This window comes from Erinaceus europaeus, chromosome 15 (genome assembly GCF_950295315.1).
Source record: "Erinaceus europaeus chromosome 15, mEriEur2.1, whole genome shotgun sequence".
NCBI lineage: Eukaryota > Metazoa > Chordata > Mammalia > Eulipotyphla > Erinaceidae > Erinaceus > Erinaceus europaeus.
Window position 1 is genome coordinate 20,586,331 of NC_080176.1, and position 26,722 is coordinate 20,613,052.

The window sequence follows — 26,722 nt, forward strand, 5'->3', positions numbered from 1 at the left end:
ATTTCCTTAGCTGTGATGGGCCTGTTCATGTTATCCACTTCCTCTTTACTTAGTTTTGGAAGTTGGTAGGTATCTAGGAAATCATTCATTTCTTCCAGGTTCTCTAGCTTGGTGGCATATAGTTGTTCATAGAAGCCTCGCATGATATGTTGAATTTCTGCAGTGTCTGTTGTGATATCTCCTCTTTCATTTACTATCCGATTTATTTGGGTCGTCTCCCTTTTTTGTTTTGTGAGTCTGGCTAAAGGTTTGTCGATTTTGTTTACTCTTTCGAAGAACCAACATTTACTTTCATTGATCTTTTGTATGGTTTTCCTATTCTCAATGTTATTTATTTCTGCCCTAACTTTAGTGATTTCTGTCCTTCTGGTTGCTTTAGGATTCCTTTGTTGTTCTTCTTCTAGGTCTTTAAGATGTGCAATCAGGCTGTTTATTTGTGCCTTTTCTTGTTTCCTAATGTGTGCTTGTATAGCTATGAACTTCCCTCTTAGGACTGCTTTAGCTGTGTCCCAAATATTTTGATAGCTTGTGTCTTCATTTTCATTGAACTCTCGAAACATTTTGATTTCTTTCTTGATTTCCTCTTTGACCCAGAAGTTGTTAAGAAGTGTACTGTTGAGCTTCCACACTTTGGGACTGTTACTAATCTTTTGTTGATTGTTAAGTGTTAGTTTAATTCCACTGTGGTCTGAGAAGATGCTTGGGATGATTTCAGTGCTCTTGAATAGGCTGATGCTGTCTTTGTGGCCTAACATATGGTCTATCCTTGAGAATGATCCATGTGGATTTGAGTAAAATGTGTATTCCAGTTTCTTGGGATGAATGACTCTGAAAATGTCCAGTAGTTCTAGTTTATCTATCTCTTCATTTATCTCCCTTATGTCTTTACTGATTTTCTTCCTGGATGATCTGTCAAGTTGAGATAGTGGGGTGTTGAAGTCCCCTACTATGATTGTGTTACTGTTAATATATTGCTGTAGCTCTTTCAGTAGAAGTTTGATGTATTTAGATGGCTTCTCATTGGGTGCATAGATATTAATAATTGTTAAGTCTTCTTGATTGATCCTCTGAGCATTAAGTAGTGTCCATTCCTATCTTTTTTAATCTTATCTATTTTAAAGTCTATCATGTCAGATATGAGAATAGCTGTTCCTGCCCTTTTTTGTGGGCCATTGGCTTGTATGATAGTTTTCCATCCTTTCACTTTAAGTCTGTGTTTGTCTTGTTGAGTTAGGTGAGTTTCCTGTAGACAACATATTGTTGGGTTGTGTTTTCTGATCCATCTTCCTACTCTGTGTCTTTTAATAGGTGAATTCAGGCCATTGACATTTATTGATATCAAAGATTGAAGATATTTTAACGCCATTCTTGTAGAGTTTTAGAGTGTTTTGATATATGTCCTATTTGTGGTGGTCTGGTTGTTTATATGAGACCTTTCAGAACTTCTTTCAGGGCAGGCTTGGTGTTGGTTGCTTCCTTCAACTGTTGCTTGTCTGAGAAGGTTTTGATGCTTCCATCTAGTCTGAATGATAGTCTAGCAGGATATAGTATTCTTGGCTGAAAGCCTTTCTCATTGAGCACTCGATAGATATCTTGCCATTCTCTTCTGGCCTGTAGTGTTTGTATGGAGAAGTCTGCTGCTAATCTTATGGGTTTTCCTTTGTAGGTGACTCTTTGTTTTTCTCTTGCAGCCTTGAGGATCCTTTCTTTATCCTTATTCCTTTCCATTCTAAGTATGACATGTCTTGGTGTCTTTAGGTCTGGGTTAATTCTGTTTGGGACCCTCTGGGCTTCTTGAATCTTTATGTCTTTGGTGTTGTCTAGACTAGAGAAATTTTCAGCTATTATGGCCTGGAGAATGCTTTCTTCCTCTCCTTCTCTTTCTTCCTCTGGTAAGCCAATAATGCGTATATTGTTTCTTTTGAAGTCATCCCATAGGACTCTGTTGTTGTTTTCAGCATCTCTTAATCTCTTTTTGAGATCTCTTACTTCTTTTTTAGTTGTCTCTAATTCATCCTCAATCTTGCTAATTCTGTCTTCAGCCTCATAGATTCTATTCTCTCTGCCCTCTACTGCTTTCTGGAGTTCATCTATTTTGTTGCCCTGCTCTGATAACTGTTTTAGCTTGTTCAGCTAGCTGCCTTCTTAGCTCAGCGATTTCAGCTTTCAGCTCTTTAGTAACCATGAGATAATTAGAATTTTCTTCCATATTCTCATTTGTTGTTCCTGCATTTCTGATTACAATTTTTTCAAATTCTTTACTCACTCCTGTTATTATTTCCTTAGCTAATGTTTGGATGTTGAACTCGTTGTTTTGTGCTTCACCCTCTGGAGGACTTTTAGCTGGACTCTTGTCCTGGCTTGAGTCTCCAATATTTTTTCTTGTTGTTTTAACCATTTTATATATTATGTTATGAGTTCCCTTTATCAGTACTTTTCAAATTATTGATTACTATTGCCTGGATTGACTTGTGTCTAAGTAATTTAATTAAAGGGTTTACCGTGGTGGAAGTTAACAGTTTTTTCAATCCCTGAGTTGGAGCTCAGTGGTGTAAAAGCCTCTTTTGTTTTTTCTTCCCTGTAGGCTATGGGAGCCTGAGGGCTTTTAAACTATCAGTAGGCTTCTTAGCTTAATCACTGACTCCTGACTAAGAGATAAAGCAGGGTGTGGCAGAGATAATCCAGTGGTTATGCAAAGAGACTTTCACAGCCCCTCAGCTATGCCACCAAGGTATAGGTCTTCTCCTGAGTTTCCCGGTTAGATCTCTGTCTGTCCCCTGGTGTCCCTCCCTGTTGCTGCTCCAGATTCTGAGGGTAGTAGCAATGGAGACTCAGAGTTGCACTTGGTGAGTCTCTGGGGAGTCCTTTCCTCCCTTCAGCTGTCCCTTTGTTGCGGAGCAGACTGGAGGTGGTGTCTCCACTGATAAACTGTTGAACTGTTAGCAGTCACTTAATCTCTCCTTAGGCCCCTCTCTCCTCTCTGTCACCAGCCACGCGCGTGTTTGTACTCACGGGTGATTTACTGGGTTCCTGTGGTCATTCTAGTCCTGTCTTGTTTCGGTCCGGGTGGTCTCCTTTGGTATTCCTAGTTGATCTGGGAGAGGAGAGGACTCAACTGATAATTTTACTTCTTTTTTTAAAAATTTTTTTATATATATTTTTTAAATATTTATTTTATTTATTCCCTTTTGTTGCCCTGGTTGTCTTATTGTTGTAGTTATTATTGTTGTTGTCGTCGTTGTTGGATAGGACAGAGAGAAATGGAGAGAGGAGGGGAAGACAGAGAGGAGGAGAGAAAGATAGACACCTGCAGACCTGCTTCACCGCCTGTGAAGCGACTCATCTGCAGGTGGGGAGCCGGGGTTTGAACCGGGATCCTTATGCCAGTCCTTGTGCTTTGCGCCACCTGCGCTTAACCCGCTGCGTTACAGCCCGACTCCCGAAAATATTACTTCTATGGAATGTTCTTTTTTTTTTTTTTTTGAGCTAAACAACTAAATAAAGATCTCCATTAGAATGCAAAGGTGAAATTAGCAATCTTCTTATCTTTATGTAATCCAGCATCGATGTAATGAGAATCTAAGTGTTTTAGAATAGCATTAAAGTAAAACTAAGTTGCTTATAAAATGCTCAGAAGTTTATCTTAACTTTCCACTATCCCTGTTATCAATAGCAGATTTATCCATACAGCTAGTAGTAATTTCATGACCCTGTTCCTAAGAAAGCAAAACAATTTTTATTATTAAGTTCCTCAATCCATAGGGGGAAAAAAAAATCTCTAAACTTAAATCCAACTAAGAGAGAATGTCACCAATATCAAACTCTATATCCTTTAAGATTAAAAAAAAAAGTTGGGGGCTGGGCAGTTGTAGTGCAAAGCGCAAGGACCGATGTAAGGATCCTGATTCTAACCCCTGGCAGGGGGTGGGGTCACAAAGAAAAACAAAGAGTTTCAGAAATAATGAATAATTTTCCAAATATGATTTATTATGCATTGGAAAAGTTAAATGCATTAGAGAGTATTTTAATAAGGAGGACCAAATAAAATTCTTAATAGTAAAAAAAAAATCATGCTTTACTTTTGTTATTTATGTTAGGGGGTGTGAGGGTTTTAAATGCTTTATCTTTCTCTTCTCTTTTGACAGAGCTGAAAAGCTTCAGCTGCTGAATCACAGGCCTATGACTGCTGTGGAGATCCAGCTGGTGAGAGGAGGGAAGGAGGTCTGCATTCGGGGGTGGAGTGGGGGGGGTTCTGGCTTCTGGGCCTACATGTAGAAAGGGTGATAGAGGCTGAGAAGAGACCAGTCAGCAGCTGCTGTTCCTCACAAAGGCTGCGTAACCAGCTCACTCCAGAGTGAAAGGAGATCTCGTCACCCGGACCCGAGTGAGCAGCGTGGACGCCGCTGCTTCCATGATGTGGCAGCTCTTTGTCTTCCGATAGAGGCTGTTGCCAATCAAGTGTTTCATGGAAACATTAGACTCAACGTGACTGATAGATTCGATGATGATGATGATGATGATGATAGGACAAAGAGAAATTGAGAAGGGAGGGGGAGATACAGAAGGAAAGAGAAAGACAGACACCAGCAAACCTGTTTTACCACTTGTGAAGCATCCCCACCGCAGTTTGGCACCAGGGACTCGAACCTGGGTCCTTACACACTGTAAGTGTGCACTCAACAGGGGCCACCGCTGCCCAGTCCCCTCTGATGGACTCTTATCTCCTCCCCCACACCCTAGCCTTCAACCCAAGTCTCTCTACTTTGTTTTGGGTAGTGGAACATATGGACACTTTCCCAGATGCTCTTTCTCTCAGCCCTCCTGGCCCAGTCTCCCAAGTCTAGATGTCATTCTTCCCCTTTTAGTTCATATCTCAGCTGGTACCGGAGTCCGTTGCTTTTCTCTCTTCTGCTCTTCTCTCCCTACTGCGTCATCACTCCTCACCTCGCCTCTGGCAGCATCCTTTCCCACAGCCCTCTGCAGTCCCTCTTCTGCACCACGGCCACGGTTCATTTCTAGAGGCCGCAAAATGGATCCTCCTGCTCCTTCATATTAAACCACTTGGCAGAGCCACGTCAGCTCGTGGAGTCTCAGTGGCTACCACACCATAAAGCTTTACTTTGCACCAGACACTTGGCGCAGAATGAGATGGTGTTAGGAGAATATGAAGTTGAGCTCCAGTAACTCAGAGCGGAGACTACAATAGTATGCTGTGACATTTCCTGAGCATTATTAAGCTACAACTATTAAGTAGGCTAGTCAGCTACCAATAAATAAATAAATAGACTCAAGAACTAATAAAACGAAAATAAGCCATTTCCAAAGTCAGTTTCTGGCAGTACTTAGTACTTAGCTCTTTTCCAGATTTTCTTCAGAAAAGTATGGAAGAAAATGGTTAAAAAAAAAAAAAAAAAAAGGGAGTCAGGCAGTAGCGCAGCAGATTAAGTGCAGGTGGCGCAAAGCGCAAGGACAGGCATAAGGATCCTGGTTCGAGCCCCTGGCTCCCCACTTGAAGGAGAGTCACTTCACAAGCGGTGAAGCAGGTCTGCAGGTGTCTATCTTTCTCTCCCCCTCTCTGTTTTCCCCTCCTCTCTCCATTTCTCTCTGTCCTAACAACAGCGACATCAGTAACAACGATGATAATTACAACAGTAGAATAAGGGCAACAAAAGGAAATAAATAAATACTTCAAAATAAATAAGTAACAGCTTGGGAGATGATGCAATGGACAAAGCATTGAGCTCTCAAGCATGAGATCCCGAGTTTGATCCCTGACATGAAGCCTCTCTCTGCTCAGCTCTGGCTTTTGGTGGTTGGGAAATTGAACCTGAGACCTTGGGGGCCTCAGGCATATGAGAGAATTTTGTATAACCATTATCCTATCTCCTCCACCTAAAAACTTTTTTTTTTTTCATGTTAAGAAAATACCTGTGATCTTGGTGGAGGGGCCATGTGATAGTACACCAGGTTAAGTGCACATAGTACGAAGCACAAGATCCCAGTTCGAGCCCCCGGCTCCCCACCTGCAGGGGGTCTCTTCACAAGCAGTGAAGCAGGTCTGCAGGTGTCTGTCTTTCTCTCGCCCTTTCTATCTTCCCTTCTCTCTCCATTTCTCTCTGTTCTACCCCAAAAAATTAAAAAAAAAAAAAAATGGCTGCCAGGAGCCATGGATTCGTAGTACAGGCACCAAGCTCCCCCCCTCCCCCATGATAACTCTGGAGGCAAAAAAAAGAAAAGAAAAAAAGAAATACCTGTGATCTTCAGAATGACTTCAGAAACTTATTTATTTATTTATTTATTTATTTATTTATGAGAGAGAACTGGAGCATCTCGCTGGCTTGTGCTGTGCTAGGAGTCAGGTCTCAGGACCCCATGCTTGTGTGCACCACCTCGTGGGCCACTGGACTTTCATCTGTAGGGCCAGGGTCTCACATGTGCATCATCTCACCACTCTGGGCCTAAGAGTGGTATCGCTGGATCATAAGCTAATTCCATTGTTATTTTAATTTAGGGGCTCTCCGTACAGTCTCCCAAAGGGGCTGAGCCAGCTTGCATTCATTCCCTCCAGCACTGGAGCAGAGAACTTTCCCCGCACCCTCGCTAACACCTGTTTTGCTGATGTAGGCCACTTTCATCTGTGTGAGATGGTATCTCAGTGGAGTTTTAGCTTGAATTTCTGATGATGCTTGACACGGGGAGCATTTCTTTCTATGTCTGTGGGGCATGTGTATTTCATCTTTAGAAAACTGTTTAGTTCTATGGTCCAGGAGGTGGCACAGTGGATAAAACATTGGGCTCTCAAGCATGAGGTCCTGAGTTCAATCCCTGGCAGCACATGTGCCAGAGTGATGTCTGGTTCTCTCTCTCCTGTCTTTCTCATGAATGAATTAAAAAAAAAAAAAATCTTAAAAAAAAAAAAAAGAAAACTGCTTAGTTCTTTGGTCCACTTTTTTTTAATTAATTGATTTTTATATTATAGAATCACATGTTGACAGGGGTTTGAATCCACACCATTCCCACCACCAGAGTTCTGAATCTTCACTTTCCCCACTGTAATCCGCTTTAGTTCCCCCAAGGTTGTAGCTATGTGGCCCACTTTTTTTGCCCCCACTTTTTTTAAGGTTTTTTTAAAACCTTTTTTTGCCCCCTTTTTTTTTTATTGTTGTTGTTGTTATTGTTGTTGATGTCCCTGCTAGATAGGACAGAGAGAAATGGAGAGAGGAGGGGAAGACAGAGAGGGGGAGAGAAAGACAGACACCTGCAGACCTGCTTCACCGCCTGTGAAGTGACTCCCCTGCAGGTGGGGAGCCGGGGGTTCGAACCAGGATCCTTATGCCGGTCCTTGCGCTTTGTGCCACTTGCGCTTAACCCGCTGCGCTACCGCCCGACTCCCTTATTTATTTTTTTATGTGAGACCAAGAAATGAGTCCTGGACCTTGTGCCTATATAAGGCCCCTGCTGAGCAGCCGCCTGAGCTAATTTTTTAAATTCTTCCCTGGGGTGGGGGCTATTGAGAGGCGACCTGAGAGCATGGCCCCATCATCCATGGAGTCACCCGCAGTGCCTTCCCTGGTGATCCATGTGGCACTGGGGCACAAACCCAGAGCCTTGTCCACAGGGACATGTGCATTCTGTTGTGTAAGCTATCTCCTGGACCCCTAGAGTGACTTTTAAGGGGTAATGAATGTCTGACTAAAGCTTTTATTATATTCCCAACATTGTTTCTACCCTTGAAAATGTACCCAAAAAAATTAAATTAGAAGCATTCCTTCCATAAAGGGTGCCTTTCTGGGAACTGGTCTTTGGGCTAAATATTCTTTTTTTTTTGGTAACTTCATTATCCTGATACTTTGGATTGTGCTAGTGATTCAGCTTAGAGAGAGGGGGGAAAGAAAAAAAACCCAGCAAGGAACTAAATCCTGTCCCTGTGGGTTAAAGATCACATACTGTTCCTCCTCCAGCTTTAATCAGCAACATGTGTTATTCGTGACAGGCAGAGAGAAGCGATGAGGAGGATTATGGAGACCTCATCTCAGAGCCCGTAGCAGCTCTGTCATTACTTGGCAAGATAAGCCACTGTTCAGGGCACCTACTCTCTGCCAGGCGTGTGCCGGGAGCTGTGTGTATATCTCCTTTAGTGCCCTCTCACCATCTTCTTTGCTAGTGGGTTGGTTCTGTCAGGTTCAGAAGCTGTATTCGTCCTCCAAACCATGAACTTTGTCATGGTAAGAAGAAAGGGGTGTGTATGTGTGTGTTTTATCCCTCAAACTGTTCTCCTTTCCACAAGATTGGCGGCCTTAATAAAAGCTGTGTATGTTGTTCCCCAGCCCTTGAACCATCTTACAGCCAGATTTCATTTGACTATAAAAAGGAGCAAACCATTTACTAAGTCTTACCACTGTATACCCTCTCACCAGAGCAATAGAAGAAATGAGAGTTTGTCCTTTTTACAGAGTAGAAAGTGCAGAGAACTTGAGAATTTCCCTGTTAAGTTTGTGGCCGCCCACTCCCACTAGTTCCAGAAGTCATCTCTGGATTGGCTAGTCTTCAGTTCAGGAAACTAAAGTATTTTGTTTGTTTTTTTCAGTTATACCTCAGCCATTATGAGCCTCAGGTCTCAAACCCCAGTGATATCTCTTAAGATCTGTGAGGAAAGGAGGAAGCCACCTAGCTTCTGTCACTCCTGCCTGTTGTGTATTTATTTGGAACCATTTAGAAAACTCACCCTAAAGACAAGACAGTGAACCCCATGACTTCACAGACTGCTATTCTGAACAGCAGTACCATATGTGCCTGTTATAATTTAGTGATGATTTAAAAGAAAAAAGCCTAGGGGGCTGGGCAGTGGTGCACTGGGTTAAGTGCATATAGTACTAAGTACCAGGATCCCGGTTCAAGCTCCGGCTGCCCACCTACAGGGGCGTCGCTTCACAAGCAGATTTGCAGGTGTCTCTCTGTCTCTCTGTCTTCCCCTCCTCCCTCATTTTTCTCTGTCATATTAAAAAAAAAATATCTAAAAAATGGCCATAGGAGCGGTGGATTCGTAGTGCAGGCACTAAGCCCCAGCTAGTCATGGCCTTCAAAGCCACTATAATCTATGTTCTTGTTAGTTCCTTTTATAAACATTCCTTTTGTTTTGCATTAGAGAAAACTTAAGCTCATAAGTGATTAAGTGAACTGTTCGAGGGCAAATGGTGTTTATGACTTTCAGATTGTGAGTGGTTCTGAGGTGAAGTCTGACAGGCTAGAAAGAGAATAACTACTTTTAGGGTACAGCAACATCTGGAAATGGAAATAGTCTTGAGAGATGGTAAAAATGCATCATTAATTTTGACCTATCTGCAAATGATTTGGATTTTTAAAATTTCATTTGCTTTTTTTATTTGAACAACTTGAAACCTTTGATATCTGTGACTGTTGACATGGTACTTTGCACTTTATTTGGGCTCTGTTTCTTCTGTTGTTGGGGAAAAAAAAAAAAAAAGAAGACTTGTGCCTGTTGCTACCTTTGCCATGATCCAAGATGAGTTGAAAAGCTTTTGGTTTCTCTGCTTAGTGCACCTTAGTTTTTGTTGTTTTTCTCAGATTGCAAAGAAAAGCCCCCTGACTCTAGTCTTCCCTGAGTGTTGTGCATTGATAAAAGTTCTTGGTGAATTTGACAAAATCAGAAAATTCAGCACATCTGTTGCTGAGAACATACTGAGCTGACAGCTAATTTTGGTGTTTCATCTGCTAAACCCAGAGGTTGGGATGCAGGAATATGACTGTCTTAAAATCCTGGCTGTTGGTTTTTTTTTTTTTTTTTTTTTGAAGAGCATATCACCTAACACTTTCAAACTGGGTTTTTGTCTGCCATCCAATTTCTCTTTAGAGGAAATGATAGAAATCTCCCAGTGGATGGGTGGTGTTCTAGAAAGCTGGGATACCCAAGCAAAAGACATCACACCTGCTTGCTGTGAGGCCCAGATCATTTTTCTTAGATACTGAGCCTTCTCTACTCAGCTGTCAAGTGTCCTGACTTCATACACAGCACTGTTGAGAAAGTCCAGCAGTGGTGAATCTGGGAACGCCCCTCAGAAATCATGGAACACTGTGCAAACACTTCGGGGCTGTTACCACTGTTCTGACATCCAGATCCCACTCACCCTTCCCCTCCGGGACAGGGAACAGTTTATCATCAAGTGCAAATGCTGATGGCTAGAACTCTGAGCATTATGAGCACCTTCAGACTCTCAGGCCCGCACAGCATCTAGTCTGGATTATACGACTGCCTTTAAAAAAAATTTTTTTTTAAACTTTATTTTTCCTTTTGTTGCCCTTGTTTTTTTTATTGTTGTTGTAATTATTATTGTTACTGATGTTGTCATTGCTAGATAGGACAGAGAGAAATGGAGAGAGGAGGGGAAGACAGAGAGGAGAGAAAAATAGACACCTGCAGACCTGCTTCACTGCCTGTGAAGCGACTCCCCTGCAGGTGGGGAGCCGGAGGCTCGAACTAGGATCCTTGCCAGTCCTTGCGCTTTGCGTTACATGCACTTAACCCATTGTGCTACCGCCCAACTCCCTATATGACTGCTTTTTACAGAGCCTACTTTTGCACATGAGATTTTTTTTTTTTTAAATAGGCTTTTGAGGATTATTTTCTGTTCATTAGAAAAAAATTTTTTTCCTTTTTTTTTTTTTGCATTATCTTTATTTACTGGGTAGAGACAGTCAGAAATTGAGAGGGAAGGGGGTGATAGAGAGAGAGAGAGAGAGAGAGACCCCTACAGCCCTGCTTCACCACTTGCAAAGCTTTCCCCCTGTAGGTGGGGACCAGGGGCTCGAAGTTGGGTCCTTGAACACTATAACTTGTGCACTCAACCAGGTGCACCTCCACCCAGGCCCTAGAAAAATTTCTAATGAACCTTGGGATCTTTCAAAAATGGAAGTTCTGTTTCACAGTGCGGTAGCAAGAGGTTCACTCAGAAATTTCCTCACGGGAGTCGGGCTGTAGCGCAGCGGGTTAAGCGCAGGTGGCACAAAGCACAAGGACCAGCATAAGGATCCCGGTTCGAACCCCGGCTCCACACCTGCAGGGGAGTCGCTTCACAGGCGGTGAAGCAGGTCTGCAGGTGTCTATCTTTCTCTCCTCCTCTCTGTCTTCCCCTCCTCTCTCCATTTCTCTCTGTCCTATCCAACAACGACAACAACAATAATAACTACAACAATAAAACAACAAGGGCAACAAAAGGAAATAAATAAATAAAATAAATATTAAAAATAAATAAATAAATAAAAGAAATTTCCTCACTTGCTATCACCCAGGATTAATCTTTGGTTGTGGACACAGCTGAATGAAGAGCCTGCTCAGTTTGCCAGGAGTTTGTTTGTGACATGGTCCTGGGTATATTATCCACTTCTTTGGTTTCTCAGCTGTCTGTCGAGTGAGGTGGTGAGACTGAGGTCCTTTTCAGGATCGTAACTCTAGCCTTTACTTAAATCTGCCAGGATTGCTTTCTGGATCTCCTTTTGGTCTTAGTTGGCAGAAGTCAAAGATGGCTATGAGAAGTGCCATAGAATATGACCCTGGACATCTTTGTTATGGTAGATGGTTAATGCCACCAAGTAAATGCATGTGGTTAAGTAGCTAATTTCCTGGAAACAGTAGCCACCAGGGTTATCATTGGGGCTCGGTGCCTGGTGCCAGCACAGTGAATCCACCATTCCCAGCAGCCATCCCCCCCCCCCTTTCTTTCTATTTTATTAGATAGAGGAAATTGAGAGGGGTGGGAGAGAGAAACACTTCAGCACTGCTTCCCCCATGTAAGTGGGGACTGGGATCTTGAATCTGGGTCCTTGCACATGGTAATGTGTGTGCTTACCAGGTGTGTCACCACCCAGCCCTGGGTACAGTTTCTCACCTCTCCATCATCAGTGCCTACAAAACACTCTCACCCCAACATCGGTCCTTTTCTTTTTTCTTTTATTAATTTTTATTTATAAAATGGAAATGAGAAGACCACAGGATGAGAGGATTATAATTCCACACAGTTTCCACCACCAGAACTCTGTATCCCTTCCCCTGATAGCTTTCCTTTTCTTTTAACCCTGTGGGAGTATGGACCCAAGGTCATTATGGGGTTCAGAAGGTGGAAGGTCTGGCTTTTGTAATTGCTTCCCTGCTGAACATGGACATTGGCAGGTCTATACTCCCAGCCTGTCTCTCTCTTTCCCTAGTGGAGTAGGGCTTTGGGGAGGCGGGGCTCCAGGACACATTGGTGGAGTTGTCTGCCCAGGGAGGTCAGGTTGGCATCATGGTAGCCTCTGGAACCTGGTGGCTGAAAAAGAGTTAAGATATAAAGCAGAACCAATTGTTGACTAATCATGAACTTAGAGGCAAGAATGTTGCAGATGAAGATCTGGGGTCTCCGTTTCAGAAAAAGTCTATTTTAGGTATATTCCAAGGGGCCCATGACTTTACTAGTTTTTGCCTAAGCCATCTAATATGTAGAAACTATTTCACCAGGTACTTTATGGTGTCTTTTTAGGTCTTTCTACTTGCTTACTGCAAATTATTGTGCACTTTTACTTTAAGGTGTATATATATTCCCTTAACTTATGGATACATGTGTACATCTCATGGGCCACGATCTATATCTAGGTTTTGAGGTTTTGTTAAGAAGTGCACCAACTGAAATGGAATTCAGGAGTCCGATGAGCTAGGAAGGGTCTCACCAGCATAATGAAGCTGAAGAGTTGACATTCCACGCCTGACGTCTCTGGACACAGTCCAAAGTGAAACATGCTGAGGTGGTGCTGGTTGCATTGCTTAGGTTGGGATCAGCAGGAGCAGTAGCAGGTGATATGAATTGAGAGAAGCATGCAGGAAACTGAGCCCCACCCTAGAGGTTCCAGGACTGGGGGAAGTATAGGCTCTATAGAGGAAGCGGGAGGTTCCTGCTGACTTAGGGTTTAAGAAGGCAATAGATAGTTATTGCTATAGCCAAATTATTTGGCAATTGGGTTAACTTTGAAAATCCCACCGTTAGGATTTGCTGGATCATAGCAGACCTCGCCATGACTTGTGTCTCACTATGCTGGCTACATATAGCTGTATCTTATGTCTCAAAGTTTTTGATGCGTAGACTGTAGCTTTGAGTTCCTTCAACCTTAGCACTTAAAACTTCAAATTGGTAATCAGATTGAATTTTAGCAAATTGTTACTACATTTCTAACAATGACTTGTTCTTTGAAATATTAAATCTCCTAAAAGCTTAGACCAGGGAGAACAGAAGCAACTGGGGGCATTATTTTATAACATAGGTCCTTTTTACCATCATGCCTCAGGTCCCAAAAGGCCTCCAGCTCCCCCTCCTTCACCAGAGTCCTTTGCTCTGGTGCAGTTCACCAGTTTGTCACCGGTCTGTTTAAGCAGGCACTTGAACTTACCCCTGGATTTCAGTTATCTTCCCCCTCCCCTAGAGCGAGGTACAGAGAACCAGGGACCAGACTGTAGACATCATGGGCAGGGGAGGCCTCCTTTCTGCCTTCTTTTTTTTTTTTTTGCCTCCAGGGTTATTGCTGGGTGCACGAATCCACTGCTCCTGGAGGCTATTTTTTCCCCCTTTTTGTTGTCCTTGTTGTATTATTATTGTTGCTATTGATGTTGTTGGATAGGACAGAGAGAAATGGAGAGAGGAGGGGAAGGCAGAGAGGGGGAGAGAAAGACAGACACCTGCAGACCTGCTTCACCGCCTGTGAAGCGACTCCCCTGCAGGTGGGGCCCCGGGGGCTTGAATCAGGATTCTTATGCTGGCTGGTCCTTGTGCTTTGCGCCACCTGTGCTCAACCCACTGTGCTACCACCTGACCCCCGAGGCTTATTTCTAACCCCAGAGGGCTTCTTTCCTGTTACAGATGGTAGAAGAAAGTGAAGAGCGGCTCACAGAGGAGCAAATTGAAGCTCTCCTCCACACCGTCACAAGTATTCTGCCTGCAGAACCAGAGGCTGAGCAGAAGAGCAGCAACAGTGACGTGACAATGGAGGAAGAGGGCCCAGCCTAGAGCTCAGCCGTCCCGGGCATCTCAGGAAGTTGGCAGGCCCCGCGGCCATTTGCCTGACACAGAGGATTGTGTTTGTTTGGTTTTCTCCTCTCCCCCCAGCAGCCCTGATCTCATGGTTGGTTGAGTAATCACAAAAAACATGAGGCATTCTCAAAAGTAAGCAGAGAAAGAAATACTTGTATCTTCAGGAGAAAGGCAGTAAAAGCCTGCTGGAGTTGTTGGCGGCAAAGAGCAGAAGAGAGGAAGACAAAGATGGAACCCTTTGGAGGAAGAGTCGTTCTTCCATGGCCTTCACCACAGTTGTGGGAAGGTCCGTGTACACAGCTGGTAAAATAAAATATTTGCGTTGCCTTTCATGGGCTGCGTCCTAATTGGTTTCGTCTGTTTCTCCCAGATCTTCCCAGGCAGAAGTGTTAGGAGAATCTGGTTAAGTGACTGAAAACTCCCAGAGCAATCGGTCGCTGTAGAGTAAAATGAACCCCTGAACTTGACTCCCCGCAGAAGAATGTTTTCCTTGAACAGCAGAGATAGGGGTAGGCCCTTCCTTTCCTCTGATGGATGGCAGGGGCTTTGTTTGCCAGCTCACTATTTATTCCCAAATGACCAGCTCACTCCAAGAGACTCTTGGGGGCTGGGCGGTGGCTTACTATCTCTTCTCCCCTCAATTTCCCTCTGTCATGCCAAATTGAAAGAAACAAAGAAAGGAGAAGAGAAGGAGACTCTTCAGACTGAGGGGCAGTGGTGACAAAAAGTATTGGCCACTTTTCTGACCTCACTCTGTCCCTGAGGCTGGTGCCACTTGTTAGGGCCAGGGGAGCTGCTTTTGTGTACTGGGCAGGTTGTTTCGACCTTTAAGAAGGGCACAGGTCAGTTGGTCTTCATGGATAGGATATGTAAGAACAGGACGTTAATGAATAAGAATATGAATTGGGGCCAGGGATATAATATATACAGCCCGTTAGAACACCACCTCATGGGGCCGGGTGGTGGCGCACCTGGTTGAGTGACATGGTACAGTGTGAGGGGACCCGGGTTCGAGCCCCTGGCCCCCACCTGCAGGGGGAAAGCTTTGTGAGTGGTGATGCAGGGCTGCAGGTGTCTCTCTCCTCCTTCCCTCTCGATTTCTGACTGTTTCTATCCAATCAATAAAGATAATAAAAAATTTAAAAAAAAAATACCACCTCACATGCCTGAGGCCTCTGGGGGCTGTCTGTTTGTTTGTTTATGAAAGCACTGCTCATCTCTGGCTTATAGTGGTGCTGGGGATTGAATTTAGGACGTCAGAGCCTCAGGAGAGTGTGCTTGCATAACCATTGTGCTATCTCCCTACCCCCTAGGCCTTAATCCTGGTTATAAAGCCTTGTGCCTGAACGGGACGGTGCTCTTGTCTTCTGTCTCCCTCCTCTCTGAACCTCTCTCATAATGAATAAATAAGCCTTTGAAAAAATGAGATTGAATAAGATAGAAACAGGGAAAGACGCCACAGCATTGACACTTCTTACTTCCGTGCACTAAGGGCCAGTTTTTCGTGCCACATGCAGGCAGGTTGCATGCTTGACAAAGCAGGCATACTATCCAGGTGAGCTATTTTATCAGCCTGGTTGCATCCGATTATTAAAGTATTAGGTCTAGGAGGTGGCCCAGTGGATAAGGCACTGGACTGTCAGGCGCAGGGTCCCGAGTGCAGCCCCCAGCATTCCATATGTCAGAGTGACGTTCTGGCTCTCTCCCCACCACTGACCCCATTAATCTTTGGGGCCAGGTGGTGGCGCACCTGGTTAAGCATTAACACACATTACAATGTGCAAGGACCCAGGTTCAAGTCCCTGGTTTCCACCTGCAGGGGGAAAGCTTCATGAGTAGTAAGCGGGGCTGCGGGTGTCTCTGTCTCTCTCCCTATCACCCCCCTCCATTCTCAGTTTCTGCCTTTATCCAATAATAAATGTTTTTAAAATAATAAATCTTTGCAGGCCACCACATGTGAACACCTGCAGGGAGGAAGCTTCACAAGCCATGGAGCCCTGGTGCTGTGGTGTTTCTCAGTTCTCTGTCTCTTATCCTCTATTTAGAGCACTTTGGGGAGCTTTCTTTCTGCTAAGGCCCACTTGGATATTTGTAACAACATCTGTGGACCATACAAAATCATCAGCTTAAAAATGAGTACTTCCTGTCACTGTGAAAAAAGGCTTCTAGATTTATTGAACCACAAGTCCCGTCCCCAGTTGCCTTGGCAGGACCAGACCAGTTGATCTCAAGAGCCAGATGTTCCCCACCTCTGTGATCTTGAGGAAAGGAAAGGAAATAAAACAGGCCACGAGAAGCAGTGGAGTTGTGCAAACCCTGAGCCACAGCAATACCCCTGGTGACAGCAAAGAAAGGGGCGCAAGTTGTGTGAGAGTGCCTTGCCCATATCTCTCATGGGGGTGGAAAGGGGCCCCATGTGTCCACAGCTGCTCTGTAAACTATTAGCCCTTGATAAAATGATGAGAAAAGAGTATAATTACCCTGTGGGGGTTGCTGATATTCAGACTTTGGAGAGTTTAATGCACCTGACATGATTGCCTTTGGCTCTTTTAAGAATAGTGCTAAAAGCCTAATTGACTGTTCCCAACTAGGGAAAGAAAATGCATCAGAGAGGGACCAGGTGGTGGTGCACAGGGTTAAGTGCTCACATTATAGAGCATAAGGATCCAGGTTCAAGCCCTTGGTCCCCACCTGTCGTGGGGAAGCTTCATGAGCGATGAAGTAGGGTGTCTGTCTCTCTCCCTTTCTATCTTCCCCTTCTTGATTTCTCTCTCTATCCAATAAGCAAACCCACAAGGGATTGTGGGTGTGTTGGAAGTGTTTTAAGCTCATTTGTGCCAGAAATGACTCTGCTCCAGTCCCTGCTCTCCTCCCCAGGACCCGAGCACATGCAGCCTAGATTTGCTCTGCCCCCTGGTCCCTGAGCTCTCCTGGCTCCTGCCTGCATGGCTCCTGAGCACTGTCCTTCTCCCAGGGCCTCCGTGCCACCTCCCCATGGAACCTGAAAACGTGTATCCAAGCTCTGGTAAACTTAAAAGACTCATGGCTCTCTGGCTGTCATTGCCTATTTTGCTGTACTTAAGTAATTGTGATGTGTGGTTCAGGAGTGGTGGCACAGTGGATAAAATGTTGGTCTCTCAGGCATAAGGTCCTGAGTTCAATCCCCGGCAGAGTGATGTCTGGTTCTTTCTCTCTCTCCTATCCCTCTCATTAATAAATAAATAAAATAGTTTTAAAAAGTCATTGTGATGTAATAAACTCCCCTTTCGTTTAAGCCCTGGCCAAAGCCACGTGAAGCTTTTTAATTTTAATTTTATTTTATTTCCCCTTCTGTTGCCCTTGTTTTCATTGTTGTTGTTATTGTTGTTATCGTTGTTGTTAGATAGGACAGAGATAAATGGAGAGAGGAGGGGAAGAGAGGGGGAGAGAAAGACAGACACCTGCAGACCTGCTTCGCCGCCTGTGAAGTGACTCCCCTGCAGGTGGGGAGCCAGGACCTCCAACTGGGATCCTTAACGCTGGTCCTTGCCCTCTGCGCCACGTGAGCTTAACCAGCTGCGCTACCGCCCGACTCCTGGCTTTTTATTATTTAATTACTATAATCTATGTCCTAAATATGTACTGTATATAGCAGATAGTTTATCTTTCAATTTTTATTTGTTTATTGGGTAGAGACAGAGAGAAATTGAGATGGAAGAGAGAGGAGGAAAGAAAAAAGAATTGCAACTCTGCTTCACTGCTAAGAAGCTTCCCCTCTGGAGGTGGGAACCAGGGACTTGAACTCAGGTCCTTGTGTTTGGTAAGCTGTGCTCAACCAAGTGTGCTACCATCTAGCCCCTGGTATGTATGTTTATGTTGCACACAATGAATATTCAACATTAAGACAAATGAAATTCTGATGATACATTATAGAACTTCGAAGATATTATTTTAAGTGAAATAAGCCACCCACAGAAGGACACATGTAGAAGCAGAAATTAGAAAGGTAGATGATGTGGCCAAGAGAGAGAATTAGGAACTTAGTAGGTGGTGCAGAGGGAGAATTAGAGAGTTAGCTCGCAAATAGAATTCCAGTTGGGGGGCTGGGGTAGACAGCATAATGGTTAGGCAAACAGACTCTCATGCCTGAGGTTCCAGAATCCAAGGTTCAAACCCCCACACCACCATATGCCAGAGTTGAGCAGTGCTCTGGTTAAAAAAAAGTTTCAGTTGGGGAAGACTAAATAGTTACAGAGATGATTATGGGCATGGTTAACAGCAATGTGACAGTATTTAATGTCACTGAAATGTATGCTTAAGACAGCGAAGTAGGAAATTCTATATTTTTACCCTAATAAAAGAATTGAGAACACTGGCATAGGGAAAACAGATATGTTCAGCAAGAACACTGGGGTAGTTAAAAGTGAGCATCACTTTGGCTCTGAGCTTTCTGGAACCCAGAGGGATGACATATATACATATACATATACATATACATATACATATATATATATTTCCCTTTTTGTTGCCCTTGTTTTATTGTTGTAGTTATTATTGTTGTCTCCTTTGTTGTTGTTCCTCTGTCTTGTGCTTTTCCTTTAACTTAGTAGTTGGATCCAGAGCTCAGTCAGATTCACTGAGGGATTACCCCTTTGGCAAGACCGGAGATACTGGTATGTTTTTTCATCAAGAGACACCCAGCATGTCTGTTGGTGGCAGTAGCAGTACTGATGCTCAGTACCTGGTCCGTTACTTCACTGAAGGGTGCAATGTGATATTCTATGATTTCTTCTTTGCTTATTGTATGGGAGATGTATTTATTGGTTAATGAGAGAAAGAGTGAGAGACAAAGCGGGAGACCCAGAACATGACTCTAGCACATGTGGTGCCTAGGATTAAACTCATGACCTGATACATTTACGTTCTGCACTCAACCACTGTGCACTTCCCAGGCTACCGGGTGGAACTTTTCAAATAGATTTTTTTTGTGGCTTTTAAATTTTATTATTTATCTATCTATTGGATAGAGAGGGAGAGAAGTTGAGAGGGGTGGGAGAGAGAGACACTTGTAGCACTGTTTTATCACTTATGAAGCCTCTCTCCCAAGTGGGCACCAGGGGTTTGAACCTAGGTCCTTGCACATGGTTGCATTTGAGTTCAACTGGGTGTACCATTACTCAGCCCTGGAATAATAATAGTTAATTATTATTATTTTGCCTCCAGGGTTATTGCTGAGTCTTGATGCCTGCACTACGAATCCACTGCTCCTGAAGGCCATTTTTTTCCACTTTGTTGCTGTTGTTGCTGCTGTTGGCTAGGACAGAGAGAAATCGAGAGAGGAGGGGGAAGACACACCTGCAGACCTGCTTCACCACTTGTGAAGCAGATACCCCCCCCCACAAGCGGGGAGCCAGGGGCTAGAACCAGAATCCTTGTGCTTTGCGCCATGTGCACTTAACTGGAATCTTTTTTTAAATTATCTATTTACTCCCTTTTTGGTGCTCTTGTTGCTTTATTGTTGTAGTTATTATTGTTGTTGGATAGGACAGAGAGAGATGGAGAGAGGAGGGGAAGACAGAGGGGGAGAGAAAGACACCTGCAGACCTGCTTCACCACCTGTGAAGCGACTTCCCTGCAGGTGGGGAGCTGCGGGCTTGAACCAGGGTCCTTACGCTTTGCGCCACGTGTCCTAAACCTGCTGCGCTACCACCTGACTCCCCAGAATTTTTTTTTTTTTTTTTTTTTTTTTACTATTTAAGAAAGGAGACATTGACAAAACCATAGGATAGGAGGGGTACAACTCCACACAATTCTCACCACCCAATCTCCATAGGAATTGATTTTTTTTTTTTAAGATAAGGAAATGCTTCTTAACTATTTGGTTATTTGTGCTGGGGAAATGTTGATGTAATTAAAACTCAGATCTGTTTCAAACATGGACACTTCTCTCCACAAAATCTAGGGGTAAAAGAAAAAGTTTTCTTATTGAACAAGTAAAACACTTAAGCACTACACATGTGGGGGATAAAAACTATGTTGGGAGTAGAGCACAAATCTGGGCTCTTCTAGGGTGGGTTGAGTAATAAGTGAACATCAGACAGATTAAACTGGGCTATAATGCACATGAAGAAGGTCGCAAAGAAGAGTGAAGCATATCCTCTCCTGTGGCCATGCACATAGAAGCCATAGCATACGTTGTTAACGGACACTGCTGCAGAGAAACATAAGAGACCTGGAAGGTGACAGGTGGTGGTACCATGAGAGAACTTTGAATTGACAAGCCTGAGGTCCTCAAAAATTGGATCTGCAGCACTGCATATGCCGGAGGGCTAGTCTCTCTGTCTCACTCTGTGGTCGCTATCTAGCTCATAAAATAAATAGAATAAATCTTTTTAAAAGCCTTGAAAGGCAAAAAGAAAAGAAAAACTTCTGCTTATATGACAAGCAGAATGTTGCAACATGGATTAAGTGCCTGGGTTTAAACTCCTGCAGAGATAAGACAATCAGGCTCCCCCCCCCCCATCTCCGAGTAGTTCCCATTACTGAGAGAACCCTTAAGCCTCCAGGAAAGGCATTCCTGGCCTGAAGAATTGGCAAAGGGCCTACATAACTTTTTGAAAAGATTTACAGCTCAAGAGCCGAAAGGAGCATTTAAGGTTTCAAGTTTTCTCAAAGAAATGAGGAAAGAGGAAGGAGCATTCTTCTTTTTCTTTCTTTTTCTCCCTTTAAGCACTTGGGAATTTAAAAGAAAAAAGAAAAAATTGTACTGACCTTTATGCCCAAAGTTCATGTTGCCGGAGTAAAGTTCATGTAGAGAAAGCAGCAGAATTGTTGGTTTCGTTCTTTATTTACTTGCTTCTAACACAGTGAACTGGTTTCTATTCACCCTCCAGAAGCTTTGTCTGATTTTTCTGAATTATCATAATGAGCTTGTTTGAGGCAGACGTTGAGCAAAACAAGGACATTACCGAATTACTCTGATTGAAAGGTTGTGTCTGAGGGCTGGAGAGACAGCGGAATGGTTATGCAAGTGGCTTCATGCCTGAGGTTAGAGGTCCCAGACACTATATGAGTTGCTTAGTTCTCATTTCCCCCACAACAAACTCATACACTTGGACCTTTTGTCACTCCCATGCCTTGTTTTTGGCTTTGACACCAAAAGGGATGGGAAAGGAAGGGCACCCGAGGAGCAAGTAAGTTAAATATTATGGGATAGAGTGGGTATGGGTTAGAAAGGAAGAAGGTGAGTCCTTAGAAAAATCTCACCTGAAGGACAGGACTGTTGAAGTTAGAAATGACATGAAGTAATGGAGTTGGGTGGTAGCGCAGCGGACAAGGATCGGCATAAGGATCCCGGTTCGAGCCCCCGGCTCCCCACCTGTAGGGGAGACGCTTCACAGGTGGTGAAGTAGGTTGCAGTTGTCTCTCTTTCTCTCCCCCTCTCTGTTCCCCTCCTCTCTCCATTTTTCTTTGTCCAACGACGACATCAATAACAACAATATCTACAACAACAATGAAAAACAAGGGCAACAAAAGGGGAAAATAAATATAAAAAAAAATTAAAAAGTTTTAAAAAGAAATGACAGGAAGTGCCTGGGGGAACACAGACACTGCTTCACCACACCAGAACACCTTACCCAATCACACCTGGGGTACCTGGGGGGAGGGAAATTGTTACACAGGAAATGGGAGTGGTAACAGGTGTGGGTGTGGCTTAGAAAGGAGGTAAAAGTGGGGCTTGGATGTTTATAAGCTTGTCCTATGGGCGTGGCCTACCCTCTGTCTAGATGAGCCTGACAGTTTGAGAGTAAAGGTCCCCTCCCTCTCCCTCCCAGTCACCACTTATTTGTGGAAACCAACTATGATGAACCAGACACTGGAGGGGAAACATTTAGCTCTCATTCCCCCACGACACTCATGACCTTAAATTGCTGATAGGTTTTGACCGTTGCCAGTTTTACCCTTAAATTGTTCTGTGGTCAGTGGGAGTTTCTTTAAAAGTTGTGTCCTGGGCCCCTCTGACATAAATTCGTGAATATGACTTGTGCCAGGCTGGTAGCGTAAACCAGCAGAGCTAAGCAAACAAAAACACAGCCACAATTACCTGAATGACATCTCATGAGTGGAAACTGATCAAAACAATGGGAATTGATGTCTGCTTTGAGCAAGAGTTTTTTTTTTTTAAGACTTTTATTTATTGACTGATGAGAAAGATAGGAAGAGAGAAAGAACCAGACATCACTCTTGTACATGGGTGCCAGGGCTTGGACTCAGGACCTCACACTTGAGAGTCAAGCGCTTTATCCACTGCGCCACCTCCCGGACCACAGAGCAAGAGCTTTAATGGGGAAGTTTCCCATCTCCACAGCCGGCTGTGGCCCACTGCTGATGAAGCATTTGACAGAAAAAGCCTTGTGTCCAGGCACAAGATATGGCAAGAAGTGGTTTTCTTGAGTGACTTCAGAAGAATGCAGCCCTGAAAATTATAGGCATAAATACAGACTTCCCAGCACTCAGGGGGCAGTTGATCCTTTACCAGCTGTCTGTTGTCCACCTCTAGTGACTAAATTTCTTTCCCTTTGTTGGGGGGATTAGTGGTTTACAGTCAACAGTAAAATCAGTAGTTGGCACATGTGTAACAGTTCTCAGTTTACCACCTAAGCCCTCACCGAGGTCCTCCTCCGCCATCATGTTCCGGGACCTGAACACTTGCCTCCTACCCTTTATTTTGGTGCAATAAGCCAATTGGTGACGAAATTTTGACTTGTCTCTTCCAATAAACTTTCACCTTTTCTATACCTTTGTCTGCTGTGTATTCTCTTAGGTCCTCTGAATGTTCAACCATCATCACTGGCCACAAAGACACTTGTTCACTACATCAATAATGGTAGGAATGTCTCAAGCTTTTAAATATGTAGATTTCAATTCTGAGTATGTATTTCTTTAAGCATTTAAAGTTTTAAATGAATAAACTCATTGAATTCTAACACTGGGCTTAAAATTGTTAATATGCATTTATTTTTTAATTTTTTAATTTCTTTATTGGGGAATTAATGTTTCACATTCAATAGTAAATACAATAGTTTGTACATGCATAACATTCCCCAGTTTCCCATATAACAATACAACCCCCCACTAGGTCCTCTGTCATCCTTCTTGGACCTGTTAATATGCATTTATAATAATAACTTTTTTTGGAAATATTAAATCACCTATATTCTTAGACCAGGAGACCAGAGCAACAGGTCTTGTCATGCCTCAGGCATGAGAGTCTCTTTGCATAACCATTATGCTATCTACCCTCCGCCTGCCATAGGCTTTTCAAAGTAAACCAAGTTCCGAAATAACTTGGCTATAATAATTATCTATTGCCTTCTCAAACTCTAAGACAGTGAGGAACCTTTCTCATTCTCCGTGTTGACTTTTTTTTTTTTTCAGATAACAAGAAGAGGAGACAAAGACACAGAGAGAGGGAGAGTGGGAGAGACAACACAGAACTGAAGTTTCCCCTGTGCTGTGGGGCTTCCATGTGGTATATCAGGGGCTTAAACCTGGATCATGCAGTAGGCAAAGTAGGAGCCTTCCCAGATGAGTTACCTCACTAATCCTGGTACATTGACATTTTAAAAATAAAAGCATTGAGAGTTGGGCGGTAGCCCAGCGAGTTAAGCGCACGTGGCGCAAAGCGCAAAGACCAGCGTAAGGATCCAGGTTTGAGGCCCGGCTCCCTACCCTGAGGGGCGGGTCCCTTCACAGGCGGTGAAGCAGGTCTTTCTCCACCCCCTCTTTTTTTTTTAAAAAAGATTTTATTTATTAATGAGAAAGATAGGAGAGAAAGAACCAGGCATCACTCTGGCATATATATGTGCTGCCGGGGATTGAACTCAAGACCTCATGCTTGAGAGTCCTTGCTTTATCCACTGCGCTACTGCCCAGACCACCCTCTCCCCTTCTCTATTTTCCCGTCCTCTATCCATTTCTCTCTGTCCTATCCAACAATGACAACAACAATAATAACTACAACAATAAAACAAGGGCAATAAAAGGGAATAAATAAATACATATAAAAAAATAAATGAAAGCACCATTTAAGTTCATTCTCATGCTACTTCTGCTTCGAATTTGAGGTTTTCACCTAAACTCTTCCACATCATAGTTAGACTCTTCCACAATTATTTACTTTCCCAAATTACATGCACAATGCGATGACTACCACTACAAATAATGATTGCTGACCATCCATAGTCTAAAATTACTGTATATATGCTGGGGGCAGGGCGGTAGCACACCGGGTCAAGCACACATAGTATCAAGCGCAAGGACCTGTGCAAGGATCCGGTTCGAGCCCTCGGCTCCCTATATGCAGAGGAGCTGCTACACAAGCAGTGAAGTAGGTCTGCAGGTGTCTATCTTTCTCTCCCCCTCTCTATCTTCCCCTCCTCTCTCCATTTCTCTCTGTCCTACTCCCCCCCCCAAAAAAAAATCCAAAACAAAACAAAAAATGGCCACAGGAGCAGTGGATTCATAGTGCGTCAACCCGGCTTTGACCTAGCACGTTATGATTGGGCCCTCCTCAATCGCTATCGAACAGGCCATGGCCGGTGCGCCGCTATGTTCCATCGCTGGGGAGCCAGAGACGACCCGAACTGCCCCTGCGGCTACAGACAGACTGTGACCCACATAGTCAACGACTGCCACCTCTCCAGATTCAAAGGAGGTCTTGAAACTTTACATCAGGCTCAACCTGACGCTGTTGACTGGCTACGGAAGAAGGGCAAACGCTAGAAGAAGAAGTGCAGGCACTGACTCCCAGCTGTGATTGAGAATTCCACAAAACTGGTTTAACATTTCTTCCAGAATGCACCTGCTAATAACAGACCCTTGTCCTCTGGGTGACTCCAAACCCCATAGGAACCAAAACCTACCTGTCTGTGAAAGCAGAAGACTAGAAACCTAGGTTTAATTTTGTGAGCAACTGACACTGTGGCTTTGCCATGTTTCTGTAGCAGCTGTGACCATTTCATAGTCTTACCAGCAAAGGCACATGGATTCCAATTTCTCTGCCTCTTTGCTTGCACTGTTTATCTATCTCTCTCTATCTATCTATCTATTTTAATTGCCACCAGCATCATTTCAGTGTCAGTACTATGAATCCATTGCTCTTGGCAACCATTTTTCCTGTTTGTTTTTTTCACCCTCCTTTCTATTTTGTTAGGACAGAGAGAAATTGACTCCCCACCTGTAGGGGAGTCTCGTCACAGGGGAGGTGGACAGAGAAAGAAGAGACACACCTGCAGCACTGCTTCACCACTTGTGAAGCTTCTTCTCTGCTACAGGTGGGAGCCATGGTAGCACTTGCACTTAACCAGCTGTGCCACCGCCTGACCCCTATCATTAGAATTTTAAGGCATCTCCCCCATAGATTGCTTATTCACTTAAGAGGAGAAAACAAAAGGTAGTGACAAGTATCTGAAAAAATAGCCCACAGATGGGAGTAAATATTTGCAAATCTCTGTTCCCCTCCCCTCATCAATTTCTCTCTGCCCTATCAAATTAAACAAAGTTAAAATTAAAAAAATCAAATTCTTGTGGTCCGGGAGGTGGCGCAGTGATAAAACTTTGGACTCTCAAGCATGAGGTCCCTAGTTCGATCCCCGGCAGCACATGTGCCAGAGTGATGTCTGGTTCTTTCTCTCTCCTCCTATCTTTCTCATAAATAAAGAAAATCTTTAAAAAAAAAATCAAATTCTTTACTGTCAACTATAAACCATGAATCACCCAATAAAGAAATTATTTTAAAAAATTAAATTCTGTTGTCCGGGAGGTGGCCCAGTGGATAAAGCATTGGACTCTCAAGCATGAGGTCCCGAGTTCAGTCCTCGGCAGCACATGTACCAGAGTGATGTCTGGTTCTTTCTCTCTCTCCTCCTATCTTTCTCATAAATAAATAAATTCTTTTAAAAAATTAAATTCTACAACAAGGGCAACAAAAGGGAATAAATATTTTTTAAAAAATTAAATTCTATAGATAGACTCTCTTCTTCATAGTTTTACTACGTAACTCCAGTAGTGATTGAATTCTCCTCCTCCTTGTTATTTTTATGACCAGAAGGGTTATTGCTGGGGGTTGGTGGCTGCAGGATGAATCCATTGCTCCAGTGCTATATATATTTTTAATTTATTTAATAATGACAGAAATACCATAGGATAAGAGGGGTACAATTTGGCATAGTTCCCCTCTATTGGAAGTTTTCCTCTTTCTTTCTTTCTTTCTTTCTTTCTTTCTTTCTTTTTTCCTTTCTTTCTGCTTTCAGGGTTACCACTGGGGCTCAGTGCCTGCACCACAAATCCACTGATCCTGTGGCCATTTTTTTCATTTTGTTGCTGTTGTTATTGTTGTTGTTGGATAGGATAGAGAAAAATCGAGAAAGAAAGGGAAGGCAGAAAGGGGGAGAGAAAGACACCTACAGACTTACAGACAGACGTACTTCACAGCTTGTGAAGTGACGCCCTCTGTAGGCGAGGAGTCTGGGGCTCAAACCAGTATTCTTAGGCCGGTCTTTGCACTTGGTGCCATGTGCGCTTAACCCGTTGTGTTACTGCCTGGCACCCAGATGCTTTCTTATTCTTTATGCCTCTGGGAGTATGGACCCAGGATTATTATGGGGTGGAGA

The 26,722-nt window shown here is 43.6% G+C and overlaps 1 protein-coding gene across 3 annotated transcripts in view; it reads left to right on the forward strand.

The window, feature by feature from the left end:
• CRCP (CGRP receptor component) overlaps window positions 1–14,401 on the forward strand; it is a 47,510-nt gene extending 33,109 nt beyond the window's left edge. For all 3 annotated transcript variants that reach the window (XM_016191268.2, XM_060173133.1, XM_060173134.1), the window contains 2 exons: window positions 4,146–4,203; window positions 13,899–14,401. In XM_016191268.2, coding sequence (XP_016046754.2) covers window positions 4,146–4,203; window positions 13,899–14,045 — 205 coding nt within the window. In that variant the 3' untranslated portion in view covers window positions 14,046–14,401. The remainder of the gene's footprint in view (window positions 1–4,145; window positions 4,204–13,898) is intronic.
• Window positions 14,402–26,722: the final 12,321 nt, after the last annotated feature.